Raw genomic sequence first — 21,401 nt, 5'->3', positions numbered from 1 at the left:
TTTTTTTTTTTTTTTATCGTTTATTAGATTTTTATATGGTTGAGGACCTCCCCGGGGCAGAGCCCATGGAGGAGAGAGCAGCGAGAGTTTAAGGCAAAGCCAGAGTTTTTATACAGCTCCTATGTACAGCGTCTATACATCAAACATTCACACCACCCCCTGTCACTTGCTCTTTCTTTCACAAAAAGACTCAAACCAAAAAAAAAAGAAGAAAAAAAAATGCACAAATGTCAACCTGCTGATGAAAAAAAAAATCCCAATAACTGCATGCGGACAGATCTGTGTGAGAAGTCTGTGTGAAAACATATACACTGTTTATTCTATAGCTTATAGGACGGCGCACGAGCCGAACGTTTTCTTCTTCTGACTGTATGTTACAAGTGCGGTGGTTATTCTGCGCAAGCAGCGGCTAGGGAAGCGAAAAGATAGTGAACCGTGACAATAAAAGCTTCGTTTTTAATCTACTTCACTTGACTACTATATGAGAAGGACGTGGCACACTTCAGGGTACACGCCGCTCCGCGGCAGCGGGGCACTCTGAACTCTAGCGCTACACACTAATATTCCGGTACATTCTGTGGTTCCTGTGCTTGGCGGTGTTGGTCGGGCTGAAGCTAAGTCTCGGCTCCCTGCTCTGCAGGGCAGCTGTCTCTGTCTCTCGGCACACCGGTGACGTGGTGGCCTGGGTCCAGGAGAGTCAGTGTGGCTGAAGGACTTTCAGTAGCTGTGTGTGCTCTTAAAGGCTGAAATGTGTTTTTCTCATATTATCATTATTATTATTTTTCTCAAGTGGTCATAATTTTATTTATTTATTTGCATTTGCCTTTGAAAATCTTTACAATAAACCTTTTTTCATAATCTCACACCTCCGTCATAAACTCTGCATCATGTATTTTTGGAAGACGTGGTTGAATGGACTTGTGGTTCTGGGTTCTGCTCGATCATTATTCCTATGAAGGGAGGGTTAGGATAGGTGTGTGCCTCGGATATGGACTGTTTTCTCCTGTGGATGGGCTATCACTGTGCTCATTCCTGACTGTATGGAGCGTGTCTGACCTGGTTCTGTTTATGGTTTTATTGCTGTATGAAGTATGGTTCTGGTTTCACTGCTGTCTGGAGTGTGTACGGTACGGACTGGGTTCTGGATTCCTTCCTGTCATCAAATCACGGTCCTCGAGGTCCGAGAAGTGGTTTCCCACCCTCCCTTTACCTGGGAGTCAGGTGTGAAGACAGCCTGGCCAATCAGTAGCACTAATTGTTCAGCTAATTACCCGGGAGTAGAGAAAACCAGGGCCGGATTTGGATTCAAGGTCCAGATCTGATGGTTGGTGCCTCGCTGTGTTTGGTGTGTAACTTGTCCGTTTATTGCAGTGTTGGGGGCATATGATGTGGCTGTTATTGCAGTGGGTTGTTTTGTTTAGTACACACAACTAGGTCAGGGGGGCGGAGGCACACAGTGATACAGAGTCGTGGTCTGGTCTGTGGGGAGGGGGGGGGAGGGGGGTAAAGGGGCAGGGGGTTGGGGGGGGGGGGGGTCTACTTCTTCCGGTAGTTTCCGAGCTGGATGGCGGAGCGGTCGAAGACGCAGCGGAAGGTGATGGGCTGCACCTCCCAGTAGGGCACGGGGTTGCTGAACAGGCTGATCCCTGAGTACATGGCCTTCTTGGTGTTGAACCCGGGCGGGCAGAAGTCCTCCGTCCCCACCGTGGCGATCTTGTTGTTATGGAGATAGACCACCTGCGGCAAACCACAGAGCAAGAGCGGCCTCATTGGATGAAGTGAGTGAAGGTGATGTCACTCAGGTTTGGGGGATGTGGGGGCGGGCCTCACCTGTATGTACTTGTGGTCGGGCAGGCCCGGGGGCACGGTGGTCAGCACGTTGTTGTCCAGGTGCAGCTCACGCAGGTGGGGCACGTTGGCCATGGTGCCGTTCTCCACGAGGCTGATCTCATTGTCACTCAGACCCAGCCTGGGGGGCGATAGCCACACGGCAGCCAATCAGAGAGCTCGGTAACACAACGCCAGCCAATGAGAGAGTTTGGTAACACATCACCAGCCAATGAGAGAGTTCAGTCACCAGCCAATGAGAGAGTTAGGTTGCACACATTGCCAGCTAATGAGAGAGTTCAGTTACACACAACGCCAGCCAATGAGAGAGTTTGGTAACACATCACCAGCCAATGGGAGAGTTTGCTAATGGAAGCGTTCAGTAACATTTCAGAGCCAATAAAAAGGTTTGGTTACATGAGCCAGGGGCCAGATTTGGGTATGCAGTATTTAAGCCAAGCCTGGAACATCAGATAATGTTTAATATTAGGTAATGCTTGCTCAGCATGCTTTAGGAGCCAGTGGGACCGTTAAGATTCGTTCATGTGTCCAGCTTCTTGGAAGTCTGGAAATAATATAGTAATAAATTATATTATTGACAACTCATGGAGACGGTTTCCCAGTTCCCCCATGCAGAGAATAGCAGTCTCTTCTGGGATATCGAAAGGACTCTAAAGTGTCTCTAAAGTGTCTTTTTAACCCCGGCTCACATTGAACAGCACTGAAGTTTGTGCCTCGATAAGAACAAATGGCCTTGTTTGTTTCAGCTGAAAAGCGTTGTTTATGTTAGCAGGCAGTGAGAGGGATGGGACACACAGGGAGGGGAGGAGAGGGATGGGACACACAGGGAGGAGAGTAGAGTAAACGGGCTTCAGTACTTAGCGAGGTGCTTGAGGCCCAGCAGTCTCTCAGCCTGCACCTTGGTGATCTTGTTGCTGTCCAGGTGGAGCTCGGACAGAGAGCTGGGAAGGCCTGGTGAACGACATCGAAACCAATCACAGGCTGTCCCCTTCCGACTCCCACCAATCACACGCCGTCTCCTTCCGACCCCCACCAATCACGTGCCGTCTCCTTCCTCCCCTCCACCAATCACATGCCCTTGCCTTCCTTCCCCCACCCTACCTGGCTGGTATCCCCGTAATTGCGGGGGTGTCCAATCTGATCCGAAAAGGGCCAGTGTGGGTGCAGGTTTTTTGTTTTAACCCAACACCACGACACCTGCTCCAACTAATTAATTAATCATAGTCTTCAATCAAGACCTTGACAAGTAGAAGCTGGTGTCATGGTGCTGGGTTAAAACAAAAACCTGCACCCACTTTTTGGAGAGGATTGGACACAACTGCTGTAATTAGGACAGCATGCCCCCCGTGGAAGGCAGTTAGTACTGCAGCGTCTTCATCTTCTCAATGCCAACCCTCGCCCCCCACCCCCCCTCCCCCCCTCGCCCCCGCTGAGTCTGAGTAAATGTTCCGCAGCGCAGCGTGACCCCCCTGCGGCTCCACACACGTCTCCGCGGGGAGCGGCCGCTCACCTTTGGGGATCTCCGTGAGGTTGGTGTCGGCGATCCGGATGTAGGAGACGCGCCTCAGGTCCGCGAACGCGCCGTCGTCGATCCCGGAGCTCTTCAGCGGGTTGGAGCCCAGCTCTGCGCCGGCGAGCGAGAGAGAGAGAGAGAGAGAGGCAGAGAGAGAGAGGGGGAGGGGTACAGATGGAGCGCATTCATACGGTCATTCATCCGATATTGACACGGACAAAGTCCTCATACCACTGTGGGCGTCTCTGTATGTTTCTGCTCTCCTTCTGACAGGTGATAGGCTGTCGCTGCTGCCAACGTGATGAGTGTTTGGGCTGCCCGCAGTGTGTGTGTTTTCAGTGTGTCAGGCTGAGAACAGAGAGCGTGAATCAGGGTGCTTTATGTTGGCCCCTCTGTGGTGAGTAAGGAGGCCATGCTCTCCTGGCACTGCTGGAGTGCGGAGGGGAGAAAGTGTTCGCTGTTCCTGGCAGTGGAGAGCGAATCAGGGCCCTCTATCACTCACAGCCAATCAGATTTGAGTGATCAAAATGCGGGCATAATGTAGGCCTGAGGTCCTGGTGTCACGCAGGAAACATCAAACAGAGAGTTTGGAGGAACCCAAGTGGGAACCCTCGCTGAATAATAATACTTTGTTATTTAGCTGACACTTTTGTCCAAAGCGACTTACAGTCGATTAGACTAAGCGGGGGACAATCCCCTCTGGCGGAATGCAGGGTTTAGGGCCCAGCAGCCGTGCGGATCTTACCATGGCTACACCGGGGCTGGAACCACTAACCTTCCGGGTCCTAGTCATGTACCTTAGCCACTAGGCTACAGGCTGTCCCAGTCATGTACCTTAGCCACTAGGCTACAGGCTGCCCCAGTCATGTACCGTAGCCACTAGGCTACAGGCTGCTCCAGTCATGTACCTTAGCCACTAGGCTACAGTCTGCCCCAGTCATGTACCTTAGCCACTAGGCTACAGGCTGCCCCAGTCATGTACCTTAGCCACTAGGCAACAGGCTGCCCCAGTCATGTACCTTAGCCACTAGGCTACAGGCTGTCCCAGTCATGTACCTTAGCCACTAGGCTACAGGCTGCCCCAGTCATGTACCTTAGCCACTAGGCTACAGGCTTCCCCAGTCATGTACCTTAGCCACTAGGCTACAGGCTGCCCCAGTCATGTACCTTAGCCACTGGGCAACAGGCTGCCCCAGTCATGTACCTTAGCCACTAGGCTACAGGCTGTCCCAGTCATGTACCGTAGCCACTAGGCTACAGGCTGTCCCAGTCATGTACCGTAGCCACTAGGCTACAGGCTGCCCCAGTCATGTACCGTAGCCACTAGGCTACAGGCTGCCCCAGTCATGTACCTTAGCCACTAGGCTACAGGCTGCCCCAGTCATGTACCTTAGCCACTAGGCTACAGGCTGCCCCAGTCATGTACCTTAGCCACTGGGCAACAGGCTGCCCCAGTCATGTACCTTAGCCACTAGGCTACAGGCTGTCCCAGTCATGTACCTTAGCCACTAGGCTACAGGCTGCCCCAGTCATGTACCTTAGCCACTAGGCTACAGGCTTCCCCAGTCATGTACCTTAGCCACTAGGCTACAGGCTGCCCCAGTCATGTACCTTAGCCACTGGGCAACAGGCTGCCCCAGTCATGTACCTTAGCCACTAGGCTACAGGCTGTCCCAGTCATGTACCGTAGCCACTAGGCTACAGGCTGCCCCAGTCATGTACCGTAGCCACTAGGCTACAGGCTGCCCCAGTCATGTACCTTAGCCACTAGGCTACAGGCTGCCCCAGTCATGTACCTTAGCCACTAGGCTACAGGCTGCCCCAGTCATGTACCTTAGCCACTAGGCTACAGGCTGCCCCAGTCATGTACCTTAGCCACTAGGCTACAGGCTGCCCCAGTCATGTACCTTAGCCACTAGGCTACAGGCTGCCCCAGTCATGTGCCTTAGCCACTAGGCTACAGGCTGCCCCAGTCATGTACCTGAGCCACTAGGCTACAGGCTGCCCCAGTTATGTACCTTAGTCACTAGGCTACAGGCTGCCCCAGTCATGTACCTTAGCCACTAGGCTACAGGCTGCCCCAGTCATGTGCCTTAGCCACTAGGCTACAGGCTGCCCCAGTCATGTACCTTAGCCACTAGGCTACAGGCTGCCCCAGTCATGTACCTTAGCCACTAGGCTACAGGCTGCCCCAGTCATGTGCCTTAGCCACTAGGCTACAGGCTGCCCCAGTCATGTACCTTAGCCACTAGGCTACAGGCTGCCCCAGTCATGTACCTTAGCCTCTAGGCTACAGGCTGCCCCAGTTATGTACCTTAGTCACTAGGCTACAGGCTGCCCCAGTCATGTACCTTAGCCACTAGGCTACAGGCTGCCCCAGTCATGTGCCTTAGCCACTAGGCTACAGGCTGCCCCAGTCATGTACCTTAGCCACTAGGCTACAGGCTGCCCCAGTCATGTACCTTAGCCACTAGGCTACAGGCTGCCCCAGTCATGTGCCTTAGCCACTAGGCTACAGGCTGCCCCAGTCATGTGCCTTAGCCACTAGGCTACAGGCTGCCCCAGTCATGTGCCTTAGCCACTAGGCTACAGGCTGCCCCAGTCATGTACCTTAGCCACTAGGCTACAGGCTGCCCCAGTCATGTACCTTAGCCACTAGGCTACAGGGTGGCCCAGTCATGTACCTTAGCCAGACTGAAGTGCCCCCCCCCCCGGGCCCCTGGGCGAGAGCGTACCCATGACGATGACGTTGAGCAGGCCCTCGAAGGAGGCCTTCTTGATCTTGCTGATCTGGTTCTCGTGGATGCGCAGCTCTTGCAGGCTCTTGGGCATGTTGTTGGGCATGTCCTTCAGCTGGTTCTTGGACAGGTACAGCCTCTGCAGCTTGGCCAGGGGCATGAAGGCCTTGGCGTGGATGATTGAGATCTTGTTGTTCACCAGAATGAGGGCCTGTGGGAGATGAGGGGGAAAACCCTAATTATCTCTGACCTTTCGCCTGGAGTCTGCTGCTGGGTCTCTTAGATCCTCTGAGCAGACACTGCTGTCAGTCCCACTGGCTCAGTCTCTGTGGCCCATTTGAGACCTTCATCAGAGTGTATTCATTGTGTTTACTGTTTCTATGTTTTTATTTATTCTTGTTATTTATGTGTCTTTATTTATTGAGGTTGTACTGCACGTTGGTCAATGTCCGTTCGTTTTGAATGCGCTTCATAAATAGTTGACTTGACTTGAATGAATAGTTGACTTTTCTGTTCCAGTTGACAGCTGCCCTTTGCTGTAGACAGGACAGAAAAAATGTTTTTTTTTACTCTGACAGTCTGAAGTTTTACAGTGTGAAAACAGAGCCTGCTCTGTTATGGGTTTTTATTTTGGATCTTAATTTTTACACACCAGTGGAAAAAAATCTGTCAGTGGACAGCACACATACGCACACACGCACAGGCACACACACATTTACACACACAAAACGCGCACACACACACACACAAAACGCGTATGCCCACACATACACACACGCAAACGTATACATACACACGCACATTCACACACACACACACACATACATGCACACACACTCTGACACACATGTACATCCACATAAAAACACATCCACACACACACACACACTTGCAGACACAAAGGTTTTTTGAGAATGATTTACCGGAGGGGAGGACAATTAAAGTGGGTGGAAATGAGTGGGGACCTTTGACCATTTGGGCATTAGTCAGGACTTCAGGGCTCATGATGTGAGACCAACCTCCCAATCCAAACTCCAGTCATATCTAACACCATGAGAGACCAGCCTCCCAATCCAAACCCCAGCCATCTCTAACATGATGAGAGACCAAACTCCAGTCATCTCGAACATGATGAGAGACCAAACTCCAGTCATATCTAACACCATGAGAGACCAGCCTCCCAATCCAAACCCCAGCCATCTCTAAAATGATGAGAGACCAAACTCCAGTCATATCTAACACCATGAGAGACCAGCCTCCTAATCCAAACCCCAGTCATCGCTAACACCATGAGAGACCAGCCTCCCAATCCAAACCCCAGTCATCTCTAACACCATGAGAGACCAGTCTCCCAATCCAAACCCCAGTCATCTTTAACACCATGAGAGACCAAACTCAGAATTCAAACCCCAGTCATCTCTAACATGATGAGAGACCAGCCTCCCAATCCAAACCCCAGTCATCTCTAACACCATGAGAGACCAGCCTCCCAATCCAAGCCCCGGTCCTCTCTCACGGGCGTGGGGCCACAGAGACGCCACGCTGAGCATTAATAGGAGGGAGGTGCGCGCCACAGAGACGCTTGGAGAACAGTCAGGAGATCGGCTTTCCCAAACAGAGCGCATTGCCATCCAGCCCTTACAAACGCGCTCCAGAATAAATCTTCATTCGGGCCCGTCTGCCCAAGCCAAGCACTTTTTGGATGACGGTTCAGTCTGCAAGCTTGGGCGTGCCCACAATAAGTCTGTTAGCACGCTGGCCAGCATTGCTGACGGTTCGGTGGAAACGCGATTGTGTTGTAAAAGCAGGCTTTCTTAGGTTTTCCTGCTTGGGCTTCAGAAAAGGGTTCAACGGTTGACTGAACTTGCATTTCAGCAACAGAAGAAGTGAGGGAATTCACAAGTCCGATTCTTGTTTCTTAAATCTGCGAGATTTCTCCACTTGTTTTTGATTTAGTGAATATGTGAATGGATATAGGAGACTCTAAACTCTATGCAGGCCTATAAATAATAATAAATAATGAATAAACAATGTTAAAGGATGGTCATGACTTGGACTGTCAGGTGCAGCAGGTTTGGTTTGGTTTGTGATGGTTTCAGTGACGTCTTCAGTGTAGGGGTGGGATCGGGGAGGTGTGGGCGGGATCAGTTTGAAGGAGGCGGGGCCAGAATTGAGGGCTCAGGGAGAAGGGGTGGAGTCAGTGTATGGGGGCGGGGCCCGGTGGGGGCGGTGCTCACATGCAGGCCCTTCAGCACTTTGAAGTCGTTCTCTTTGATCTCGGTGATCTTGTTGTTCTGCAGGTCCAGGAGCGTCGTGTCCGAAGGGATTTTATCAGGAACAGATTTCAGACCTGCAGACCAAACACAGACACAGCAGCTCAGTCAGATGAGCAGGTAAACATACCCCTGTCCTCACACACACACACACACACACACACACACACACACACACTCCTGTCCACACACACACTCACACACTCACACACACACACACACACTCCTGTCCACACACACACACACACAATCCTGTCCACACTCACACACACTCACACACACACACACACTCACACGCACACACACACACTCCTGTTCACACACACACTCACACACACACTCACACACTCACACACACACACACTCCTGTCCACACACACACTCACGCACTCACACACACACACACACACACACTCCTGTCCACACACACACACACACACTCCTGTCCACACACACACACACACACACACACACAATCCTGTCCACACACACACACACACACACACACACTCCTGTCCACACACACACACACACTCCTGTCCACACACACACACACAATCCTGTCCACACACACACTCACACACACACACACTCCTGTCCACACACACACACACACACACACACACACTCACACACACATATTCACACACACACACAGACACACACACTCCTGTCCACACACACACACACACACACACACACACAAACAATCCTGTCCACACTCACACACACTCACACACTCACACTCACACACACACTCACACACTCACACTCCTGTCCACACACACAATCCTGTCCACACACACACTCACACACTCACACACACACAATCCTGTCCACACACACACACGCACACACACACTCCTGTCCACACACACACACAAACAATCCTGTCCACACTCACACACACTCACACTCACACACACACTCACACACTCACACTCACACACACACACACTCACACACACTCACACACACACACACTCACACTCACACACACACACTCACACACACACACACTCACACACACACACACACACACACACACACACACACACACAATGCCCCTGCCCAATATCATGACTCCTGCCAGAAGAACTAGGGAACTAGGGCAAAGGGTGTCTATTCTCTGTGGGTAAAACCGCTCAGCCTACGTGGAGCATGAACACATTACAGAGAGAGGGATGAGGAGAGAGGGAGGGATGGAGGGGGAGAGAGAGGAAGAGAGAGGGAGGGGTGAGGGGGAGAGAGTGAGAGAGGGTGAGAGAGAGAGAGGAAGTGAGGGGGAGAGAGGGAGAGGAAGAAAGAGGGAGGGGAGAGGGGGAGGGAGGGGAGAGGAAGAGAGAGGGGGAGAGAGGGAGAGAGAGGAATTGAGGACAGGAATTCTCGCACATCTGTCTTTGTGTAAAAATATGGATTGAGCTGGGAGTGGGAGGAGCCAGTGACTCAGTGCCCAGGCATGCACCAGGTCTTAGGTAGCGCTCCTGTTCAGTCTGCCCCCCCTCTCCCTGCTCCCCCTCTCCCCTCTCCCCTCTCCCCTCTCCCCCTCTCCCTGCTCCCCCTCTCCCCTCTCCTCTCTCCCCTCTCCCCCTCTCCCCTCTCCCCTCTCCTCTCTCCTCTCTCCCCCTCTCCCCACTCCCCCGCTCTGTGACACAGTGACAGGGGCAAGTGCTGCTAGCCCGCAGAGCTGGGTGATAAGATACACTTTATTGAACCCCGTGGGGTAATTTGTCCTCTGCATTTGACCCATCCTAGTTACCTAGGAGCAGTGTCAGTCAGTCAGCAGTGATAAATGTCAGTGGATTAAGAAGCTGCCCAAAATCACCACACAGTACTACAGGAGAGCCAGTGACTATTGTAGACCCTACAGGCCACACATAGTACTACAGTACGTAGACAGTGGGCGTGGTCTGTGCATAGTGGGCGTGGTCTGTGCATGGTGGGTGTGGTTTCTGCATGGTGGGTGTGGTCTGTGCATGGTGGGTGTGGTCTGTGCATGGCGGGTGTGGTCTGCATGGTGGGTGTGGTCTGTGCATGGTGGGTGTGGTCTGCATGGTGGGTGTGGTTTGTGCATGGTGGGTGTGGTCTGTGCATGGTGGGTGTGGTTTGTGCATGGTGGGTGTGTTCTGTGCATGGTGGGTGTGGTTTGTGCATGGTGGGCGTGGCGTGTGCATGGTGGGTGTGGTCTGTGCATGGTGGGTGTGGTTTGTGCATGGTGGGCGTGGCGTGTGCATGGTGGGTGTGGTTTGTGCATGGTGGGTGTGGTCTGTGCATGGCGGGTGTGGTCTGCATGGTGGGTGTGGTCTGTGCATGGTGGGCGTGGCGTGTGCATGGTGGGCGTGGCGTGTGCATGGTGGGCGTGGCGTGTGGCAGAGCGGGCGTGGCTCACCGAGGTCGGAGCACTGTATCACACGCAGGTGGCACTGGCACCTGAAGGGGCAGACGGGCATGTCCGGGGGCATGGGCGGCATGGGCGCCATCGCGTCAGGCACCCCCGACCCCACCTCGTCCTCCATCATGAAGTCCAGGAATCCCGACTGGCGGAAGGGCAGCGCCCAGCAGGCCGACACCAGGAGCAGGAGGAGGCAGGCCGACTTCATTCTGCGACTGCGGGTGGGTCAGGGGTCAGGGGTCAGGGGTCAGAGGTCAGAGGTGAGCACAATGACACAAATCATATCATTACACATTACAGGGACTGGGACATCTTAACACAGTCGTTATCTGTAGTTATCTGTATTTCAGTTTGGGCCTGCGAAGCCGATCCACTCCCGTTGGTCCGTGTTCCACAATGTTCCCTTGTTCCACCGAGTTTCCGCAAAGTTCCGCAGTGTTCCTCAGAGTTCCGCAAAGTTCCGCAGTGTTCCTCAGAGTTCTGCAAAGTTCCGCAGTGTTCCTCAGAGTTCTGCAAAGTTCCGCAGTGTTTCTCAGAGCTCCTCAGCAGAACTCCACAGCCAGAGACATTGCTTGGACATTGCAAAGCCCTGTCTGCTTTGCTTCTCGACCTGACCGTTGAGAGGGTGAGAGGATGTAGCTGGAGTCATGTGACATCGTCATCTGGTAGCCATTCGGAACGACACTGAACGGGTTTTAAACGGCAGCGACTGAACGTGAACGTGTCAGTGAAATAAAGGCGCAGAGGGACGTGTGTCATGACAGCATGGCTATAACCACGAATACGGCAACGATATGGAATCAGAAATTTAAAAATACACAACAGCAACCTTTGCTCAGACTCCTTCTCTTTTCTTGTATATTTCTCACAAACGCAATAGCAGCCCTGCTGGCTCAGAACCACGATCGCGAATGCTGGCACGGTCAGAACAGCATTTTAGTGACACGTACAGAGCACACACAAAGCGCACTGTTTGCATTTCGGGCAGACTGGCTTCAAATAAATCATCATTATAATGACTCACACAAGGCTCACAAACTGCTGTTTTGCACATTAAATTGTAGCACAGAGCCAGCAGTGCACTGCACTGTGCATGTGTTACTCTGTGGAGCCCTGACAGAACCAGGCCAGTGGCCCAGGCTATCCCAATAATTCAGCATATATACAATAAAGGGCTTTATATTCATTGTAAACCAAAATGCAAATAAGGAGCTATCACATAACGTTATTATGTTATGGCACTGATAGCCCCATCCCCAATGGCCTCTGCTGAGAACTACAGGTCCCATGATGCTTTGCTAGCAGTGTTGACCTTTGGCCTTACACATGTGTAATTACTGTGTAATACACTGAAATTACACTTCCTTATATCCCACCGTCACACTCAGTCCTTTGCTAAACTGGACTGTGTGTAACTACGTCTTTAACTGCTGTGGGGTTTCCCTCTGTTACAAGGCCTACTTACGTAGTCCTTTGAGTGTATTAACGTGTAATTACATAGGGACAAGGCCACGATGTCTCGTAGCCAATGATTATCAAAACATTATATTCGGATAGTAGCAAAGTGAATAGCAAACAAACACCAGTACATGAATTATGTATTTGCCCTGTACATAATTGGATAGATGCAGTATAGGCTTGGGGTCCATAATATTTGTTTCACATGTCTTATGATCAGCTATCATTCAAACTTGAAACTTGGAATACTAAACCATAAATGTATGAATAATATGTTGAATGTATGATAAATGTACAAGAGAGAAAAGAGTACAGAAAAAAACTCTAAATCCCATGATTCATTGGGGGAGCACATTGCATTGTGGGTACCCAGATGACAGTTGACAGTTGACAGTTGTAACTGCTTCTGCTGAAGTTCAGCGGTTGGGATGTTCGAGGCTTTGAGGTGCTGGATGAGCGTGTGATAGCATTCCAGGTGTCGTGGGCCTGTATCTGAGGGCGATTTTGTCTCCGGGAGAGACGCGTGGTGCACTCCCTACTCTGCCTTCCCCTCACCTGCCCGCGTGGCTCACTGCTCCAGGTGAGGAGGTGAGACGGGGCTAGCGTTTCTGGAGCAGGGCCTGACGCGTACAGAGCACCCGGAGGCCTGCCGATAGCCATCAGTCCAGACTTCCGACAAGCCTCAGCCTGACAGAGCATCCACCAAACCAAGCTGCAGCCTTTTTACTGACAGAGCTCATTTTCACTGTCTGTACAGTCACTGCGCTGGAGGGCCTGGCCCCGCCTCCCTGGGTCACACTACAGCCAATTACAGGCTCCACTCTGTGCTGAGCCCTGATTGGACAGAGGTCCTCTGAGCTCCACTCTGTGCTGAGCCCTGATTGGACAGAGGTCCTCTGAGCTCCACTCTGTGCTGAGCCCTGATTGGACAGAGGTCTTCTGAGCTCCACTCTGTGCTGAGCCCTGATTGGACGGAGGTCCTCTGAGCCCCACTCTGTGCTGAGCCCTGATTGGGCGGAGGTCCTCTGTGCCGCATGCTGTGCTGAGCCCTGATTGGGCGGAGGTCCTCTGAGCCCCACTCTGTGCTGAGCCCTGATTGGGCGGAGGTCCTCTGCGCCGCACGCTGTGGGAGCCTTGGTGCAGATGGCTAATGTTCTCCAGCGTGCAGCCAGGCATAATGAGTCCCAGGCACACCAAATAAGAAAACAAACAGCCTCCCCCACTGGTGACACAGACGTGTTTATTAGCTAGAGGCCGATAAAAAAAAAACCCAGTCTAGCGCAGTTCAGACCCTAATTGCTACGGAAAATTAAGTGTCAGATATCAGCGCCTGCCAGGTCGTTACTGCGCCTCATTTCCTTTCTGAGGAAGAGTCGTCGTCCTTCCTCTCAAGCTCTAAAATAACCTTTCCAGCTTGTTCTAGATTTACAGAACATCTTATGGAGACCAGAGTAACATCTTATCGAGGTCAGAGACCTGATTAACATCCTATAGATTATCTCTTTTCTCTCCATTGTCCCCTACTGCTCCTCTCCTGATGTTTCTCACATTGTGAGTTCATGACTCTCTCTGGACCTTCTGTAATTTACTGCTTCCTTATTTCGTCGTAGTGGCTGCAGAATTCCCCTAATTTCCTCATCTTTTCTCAGACAGTACGGAACGCCCAGGGGCTGGGCTCCAGTCAGGGTGTGAGAATAACAGGGTTATTGGTTATTAATTCTAAATTCTCAATGATACTGAGACTCTACTTTCTTCGTAGACTTAGAGTACATGGCGTAGACAACAGGATTATGTTTATTTTTTATCAAGCTGTGCTAGAGAGTATGGTCAGGTATGGGATGTCAGCATGGTATGGCAAACTGACAGTAAAATTAAAATCTAAGCTGATGCGTCTAGTACAGACTGCCATGAAGGTCATGGGGAGGAAGGAACAGCAGTCCCTCCAGTCCTTCTATGAACAGTCTGTCTCTAGTCAGACGCAGAGAATACTGTCTGACCCATCCCATGTCCTCCATAGTGAATATGAGCTCTTGCCCTCAGGCAGACGGTATAAGGTACCTAGATGGAAGCTTAACCGGTTTAGATATTAGTTTGTGCCTACTTCCATCAGAATTTTAAATACTGTATAGTTTGTTAGATAGTGTCATGTGTGTTTGTTAGATGGTGTCATGTGTATTCAAGAGATGATGCAATATATGGAATGGTGCAATATAAGGGTTGGTGCAATACAGTATGTGGGATGGATGGTGCAATATAAGGGATGGTGCAATATATGGGATGGTGCAATATAAGGGATGGTGCAATATGATTAACGTGAATATGCAAGACTGTTGTTTGTGATTGTATGTGTACTTTTTGTAATGTGTTGTCTGTTATCTTTTTTGTAGAGCCATTGATAAGCTGTATGTAGCCATGAGTCCAAGACAAATTTCCCTAAGGGGCTTTAATAAAGTGTATCGTATCGTATCGTATCGTATCGTGATAAATCACACAGTGAGCAGAAGGGTGCTGAAGGCCCACGTTGCGAGGGGACATTGTTTCAGCCAGAAGGTTGTTTATTTTGCTGGTAATCACCAGATTGAACTGTTGCCGCGGTGTTTTTTCCCGGCGAGACCCCTGAACAGTTAAAGCTCTTTCTGGAACATTCCACAAGAAATAGCTTATCATTAGCCACAGCTGTATCATCTGCAGTTGAGCTTGGACAGAAGTCAACTCTCCTCTTTCCTGTCTTATTCTTTCCGACTCCCTCCCTCGCTCTTTCTCTGCTCCCTCCCTCCCTCCCTTCCTCTCTCTCTCTCTCTCTTTCTCTCTCTCTCTGTCTGTCCGTCTCTCTGGACCCAGCGGAAGGTTCAGATGCGTCCCTTTGCAGTGACATCAGCCTGCTGTCCCGGCCCCAGGCTCTGGAAAGTTCTGTTGTTTGAACGTTTGAAAGTATTTTTTTTGACGGTCTCGGCTCCGCCCCCGACGGTCTCGGCCAGGTCGCGCGGAGGCCCGGCCTGCTGTCCAGGAACGCGGGAAACACCGCGTAACGTTTTCTCGCCGTTGCGCCAGCGTTTGGCGAGCACTCTAGAGGAGTCGGGGTTATTATAACGTTTTCTCAGCGTTGCGCCAGCGTTTGGCGAGCGCTCTGCGCCGGACAGGGTTGTTGGAGGACCGATGAGGTGCAGGTCACCGGGTTTCTCCCATTTGCCTCAGACTAGCCCCTCCCTTTTACTCTTGGTTGCCCGCGGCAATACGTGTCGATGCTGGAACATGCAGAGTGAACAGGGCCAACATGGCCATACTGGGCTTAGCTGGGCCAAACTGGGCTTAACTGGGCCAAAAATGGCAAAACTGGGCTTAACTGGGCCAAAAACGGCCAAACAGGGCTTAACTGGGCTAAACTTGGACTGGAACAGGGCTGAACCAGGCAGGAAGAGGACTGAGACAGGGGGGAAAGGGGGATTAAGGGCAGGCTGACGCTCGCAGAGGGGATAAACCGTGCAGAACAGAACTCAGACTTTCCGGGTTGATGCTTGTCTGGTCTCGGATCTCCTGTTTTTCCGTTTCCAGATGCGCTGCCGTTTCCACAACAGCGCCGGCCGCTTCCACAGGCATCAGCGGCGGTAAATTACCCACGACAAAACGCAACAAAGGAGGGAGCCCTCGCTTCTTGTCCCTCTGAATGTGCGAGAGCCGGAGCCGGCGAGGGACTGAAAGCCGGGCTCGTGAACGCCTTGGCTTTGCCCCGCGCGTAGCAACCCAGAGCAGAACGGATCTGAACCTGCAGGGCTTCATTCGCCTCCAATGCACCCCAGCCCAGCGCCCTGCTCACTAACAACACAGGAGCTGTAGCGCTGTGTGTGTGTGTGTGTGTGTGTGTGTGTGTGTGTGAATAACTGCTAACTTACGCACATAGACACACAACACCATCGCCCAAGAAAGAAGAACAAACTTAAATACAGAGAAAAGAAGTCAGCAAAACACTATGCCCCCCCCTCCCCCCCACTCTCCAGTACACAAACACTCTTCCACAGTGCAAGGCGCACACACACACACACACACACACACAATGCAAGGCGCACACACTCACACACAGTGCAAGGCACACACACACACACACACACACAGTGCAAGGCGCACACACACACACACACACAGTGCAAGGCGCACACACTCACACACAGTGCAAGGCACACACACACACACACACACACACAGTGCAAGACGCACACACACACACACACACACAGTGCAAGGCGCACACACACCTGTACGATGTGTGTCAGGTGTGCTGCAGTAACAGGACACAGCACCGGTGGAGGGTGGGCTCCTAAAACCACGTCACACACCGCACACACTCTCACGCAGGAGAGACACCACACACTGCTAAACACAAGGCGGCTGACCACATCCACCCCATGGGAAACGCAACAGCAACAAAACATCAATTTCTCACTTTCTGTCTCCTCAAACTCAGGTCGCCCTCCCTCCCTCTTTCCCTCCCTCCCTGTCGGTGGTGCGGGCGAGGAGCGGCCAGCCTACCTGTGCTCTGCAGACTGAGGTGAGACAGTGTGTGTGGCTCCCAAAATCCAGCCGGGGAAAAGGTGCTCTCTGCCACTCGGTACGCTCGGCGGTAATGAGGCTACAAATGTGTGCAGCCAAAGCAGGCAGGTGTGTGCAGTCACGAGAGAGAGAGAGAGAGAGAGAGGGAGGGAGGGAGGGAGGGAGGCAGGCCGGGGCCACGGAGGGAGGGAGGGGGAGAGAGAGAGAGAGAGAGAGAGAGGGAGGGTGGGAGGTAGAGACAAAGTCAGGGAGAGGGAGGGAGATGTGGAGAGCAACAAAGATGGAGAGAGAGAGAGAGAAAGAGGAAGAGAGAGAAAGGGAGGGTCCCTTTTCTCGGTCCTGCTTGAATGGATGAGACAATCAGTGGAGAACTTCCCTCTGCTCTGAGTAAAGTGTGGGGGGAGGGGGGGGGGTACTTAGGGCTCCTCTCTGTAGGCTCATCCACACCCTGCTCACCCCCCCCGCCCCCATAGCATAGCAGTACTGTCTGCTGCTCACCCCCCCCCCCCCCCCGCCCCAATCCACTTCCTTTCATTTATACACAGTGGGATGGGGGCAGGGAGAGTGTCAGTGTACGCTGGTTCTCAACCCTGGTCCCAGGGGACCCCTGTTTAGCCTGGTTTCCGCTCCAACCACAGTCGCAGCCCATCAGTCGAAATGAACTGTTCTTTCTTTCTTTTTGTCACTTTCACTGTGTTATCAGGGACGACAAAGTCCTCAGGCTTTTAATTTCTGCGATGATTCCTTCAGACGTGGCCTTTTGTTGGAAAAAGAAATGAGGAATTGCAGTTGAATTCACTGGGGTCTTAACTGTTGAAAGATTTCATCGGTGACCCTAAAAACGGAAAGATGAGAGAAAGCAACGCTGTGAGAGTTTTTGAGTTTTCAAAAACCTTCGCTGAGCCGGAGACTGACTGCTACAGCAGACATTCGGGTCAGATGGGTGGATTTAATGCTCTTAAAATAGTTGGCATCGCAGCCCGCCTCAGAATCGGTCTCTGATTTGAAATGTAATACGTGTCTGTTTCCCATTAGCGGAGGCACAGGAGGTGACCCTCCGCAGTCCGTGTGGAAAAAGAAACAGCGGGACGAGCTCGACGCACGGGGGTTCATGGGAAAGTCATCGCGCTAGCGCGCTAACGTGCTAAGCGCGTGTTTAAAGTGCTCGATTGGCCGGCAACAGTGACGCGCCGCAGACGTGTACTTTCGCACGCCTTTAGTCGTGGTGAAGAGCTGTACACTGTGCATCACATCGGTCTGGACTCTCTCAGCGTTTCACTCAGGACTCGATGCCGCTCACAGTTCTGCGTAGTGAGTTCTTCTTCCCAAGGGCAGTTTGGCGACCTCTGAACTCTCCAGACTGTGTTTGTTTGACGCAGAAGAAACAGTAAGGACATTTTTAAGAACCAAGGCTGCCACACATCCATCTCCACATCCTGAAGGGCTGCAGCCCATCAACATGCTGACAGCACATGGGGGGATAGAGTGAAACATGGCCCCCGACATTCAGTTCAACAGACTTACTCAAGTACAGCCTGCTATACCACATTCAGCTCAACAGAGATACTCAAGTACAGCCTGCTATACCACATTCAGCTCAACAGAGATACTCAAGTACAGCCTGCTATACCACATTCAACTCAACAGAGCTACTCAAGTACAGCCTGCTATACCACATTCAGTTCAACATAGCTACTCAAGTACAGCCTGCTATACCACATTCAACTCAACAGAGCTACTCAAGTACAGCCTGCTATACCACATTCAGTTCAACATAGCTACTCAGGTACAGCCTGCTATACCACATTCAGCTCAACATAGCTACTCAAGTACAGCCTGCTATACCACATTCAACTCAACAGATCTACTCAAGTACAGCCTGCTATACCACATTCAGCTCAACAGAGCTACTCAAGTACAGCCTGCTATACCACATTCAACTCAACAGATCTACTCAAGTACAGCCTGCTATACCACATTCAGCTCAATAGAGCTACTCAAGTACAGCCTGCTATACCACATTCAGCTCAACAGAGCTACTCAAGTACAGCCTGCTATACCACATTCAACTCAACAGATCTACTCAAGTACAGCCTGCTATACCACATTCAACTCAACAGAGCTACTCAAGTACAGCCTGCTATACCACATTCAGTTCAACATAGCTACTCAGGTACAGCCTGCTATACCACATTCAGCTCAACATAGCTACTCAAGTACAGCCTGCTATACCACATTCAACTCAACAGATCTACTCAAGTACAGCCTGCTATACCACATTCAGCTCAACAGATCTACTCAAGTACAGCCTGCTATACCACATTCAGCTCAACAGACATACTCAAGTACAGCCTGCTATACCATATTCAGTTCAACATAGCTACTCAAGTACAGCCTGCTATACCACATTCAGTTCAACAGACATACTCAAGTACAGCCTGCTATACCACATTCAGTTCAACAGACATACTCAAGTACAGCCTGCTATACCACATTCAGTTCAACATAGCTACTCAAGTACAGCCTGCTATACCACATTCAGTTCAACAGACATACTCAAGTACAGCCTGCTATACCACATTCAGTTCAACATAGCTACTCAAGTACAGCCTGCTATAACACATTCAGTTCAACATAGTTACTCAAGTACAGCCTGCTATACCACATTCAGTTCAACAGACATACTCAAGTACAGCCTGCTATACCACATTCAACTCAACAGACATACTCAAGTACAGCCTGCTATACCACATTCAACTCAACAGACATACTCAAGTACAGCCTGCTATACCACATTCAACTCCACAGACATACTCAAGTACAGCCTGCTATACCACATTCAGTTCAACAGACATACTCAAGTACAGCCTGCTATACCACATTCAACTCAACAGACATACTCAAGTACAGCCTGCTATACCACATTCAGTTCAACAGACATACTCAAGTACAGCCTGCTATACCACATTCAGTTCAACAGACATACTCAAGTACAGCCTGCTATACCACATTCAGTTCAACATAGCTACTCAAGTACAGCCTGCTATACCACATTCAGTTCAACAGACATACTCAAGTACAGCCTGCTATACCACATTCAGTTCAACATAGCTACTCAAGTACAGCCTGCTATACCACATTCAGTTCAACAGACATACTCAAGTACAGCCTGCTATACCACATTCAGTTCAACAGGCATACTCAAGTACAGCCTGCTATACCACATTCAGTTCAACATAGCTACTCAAGTACAGCCTGCTATACCACATTCAGTTCAGCAGACATACTCAAGTACAGCCTGCTATACCACATTCAGTTCAACATAGCTACTCAAGTACAGCCTGCTATACCACATTCAGTTCAACAGACATACTCAAGTACAGCCTGCTATACCACATTCAGTTCAACAGGCATACTCAAGTACAGCCTGCTATACCACATTCAGTTCAACATAGCTACTCAAGTACAGCCTGCTATACCACATTCAGTTCAGCAGACATACTCAAGTACAGCCTGCTATACCACATTCAGTTCAACATAGCTACTCAAGTACAGCCTGCTATACCACATTCAGTTCAACAGACATACTCAAGTACAGCCTGCTATACCACATTCAGTTCAACAGGCATACTCAAGTACAGCCTGCTATACCACATTCAGTTCAACAGACGTACTCAAGTACAGCCTGCTATACCACATTCAGTTCAACATAGCTACTCAAGTACAGCCTGCTATACCACATTCAGTTCAACATAGCTACTCAAGTACAGCCTGCTATACCACATTCAGTTCAACATTCTCAAGTACAGCCTGCTATACCACATTCAGTTCAACATAGCTACTCAAGTACAGCCTGCTATACCACATTCAGTTCAACATAGCTACTCAAGTACAGCCTGCTATACCACATTCAGTTCAACATTCTCAAGTACAGCCTGCTATACCACATTCAGTTCAACATAGCTACTCAAGTACAGCCTGCGATACCACATTCAGTTCAAACAGACATACTCAAGTCCAGCCTGCGATACCACATTCAGTTCAAACAGACATACTCAAGTCCAGCCCATACCACTTTCAACTCAACACAGCTGTTTGCTCAGCCGTGCTGCCAGCCTTTACACTAACCCTGGGGCCCACTCTGGTTTCCATGCCCGGTGATTGGGGATGATGCTGGATCAGGTCTTTGGGCACATGGGATTCATTTTAAAGCCCTTCATTTCAGGCCAGAGAAGCGGACTCTGAGTGGGTCAGTGCTGGACCAGGCCTGTTCCAGACCTCGCCTCAGTGCCAGCCTGTCTGTGGACCCGTCCACACACACACGCACACACACACACTCACACACACACACACGTACGCACACACACACACATGCACACACACACACGCACGCACACACACACACGCACGCACGCACACACACACACACACACACGCATGCAACACACACGCACACGCACGCACGCAACACACACACACTCGCTCACACACATTCACACACATGCACACACACACACGCACGGTCACACACGCACACGCACACACACTGATACACACACGCACACGCATGCAAAACACACACACTCGCACACACGCACTCACACACTCACACTCACGCACTTGCACACATGCAC

At 51.0% G+C, this 21,401-nt stretch overlaps 1 protein-coding gene across 1 annotated transcript; it reads right to left on the bottom strand.

Annotated features, from left to right (window-relative positions):
• On the bottom strand, positions 1-16,884 carry LOC133119170 (decorin-like). The gene is made up of 8 exons (XM_061229629.1): positions 16,747-16,884; positions 10,762-10,979; positions 8,337-8,449; positions 6,097-6,310; positions 3,359-3,472; positions 2,706-2,799; positions 1,831-1,969; positions 1-1,737 (listed from the first exon to the last, which is right to left on the bottom strand). Exons 2-8 carry the CDS (start codon positions 10,970-10,972, stop codon positions 1,537-1,539), a joined length of 1,086 nt encoding a protein of 361 aa, XP_061085613.1. The 5' UTR covers positions 10,973-10,979; positions 16,747-16,884; the 3' UTR covers positions 1-1,536.
• Between the last annotated feature and the right edge of the window lie 4,517 nt (positions 16,885-21,401).

The sequence above is a fragment of the Conger conger genome, chromosome 19 (assembly GCF_963514075.1).
Source record: "Conger conger chromosome 19, fConCon1.1, whole genome shotgun sequence".
Lineage (NCBI taxonomy): Eukaryota > Metazoa > Chordata > Actinopteri > Anguilliformes > Congridae > Conger > Conger conger.
The sequence above is the reverse complement of the archived record's forward strand: the minus strand, read 5'-3'. Positions and strand labels throughout refer to the sequence as shown.

Bases quoted from the DNA above. Each gene is read 5' to 3' on its own strand.
- LOC133119170 (XM_061229629.1), bottom strand. From the start codon at position 10,972: ATGAAGTCGGCCTGCCTCCTCCTGCTCCTGGTGTCGGCCTGCTGGGCG. The intron at 8,450-10,761 runs GTGAGCCACGCC...TTTGGTCTGCAG, and splicing joins GATACAGTGCTCCGACCTCG to GTCTGAAATCTGTTCCTGAT. The intron at 6,311-8,336 runs GTGAGCACCGCC...CATCTCCCACAG, and splicing joins AAGTGCTGAAGGGCCTGCAT to GCCCTCATTCTGGTGAACAA.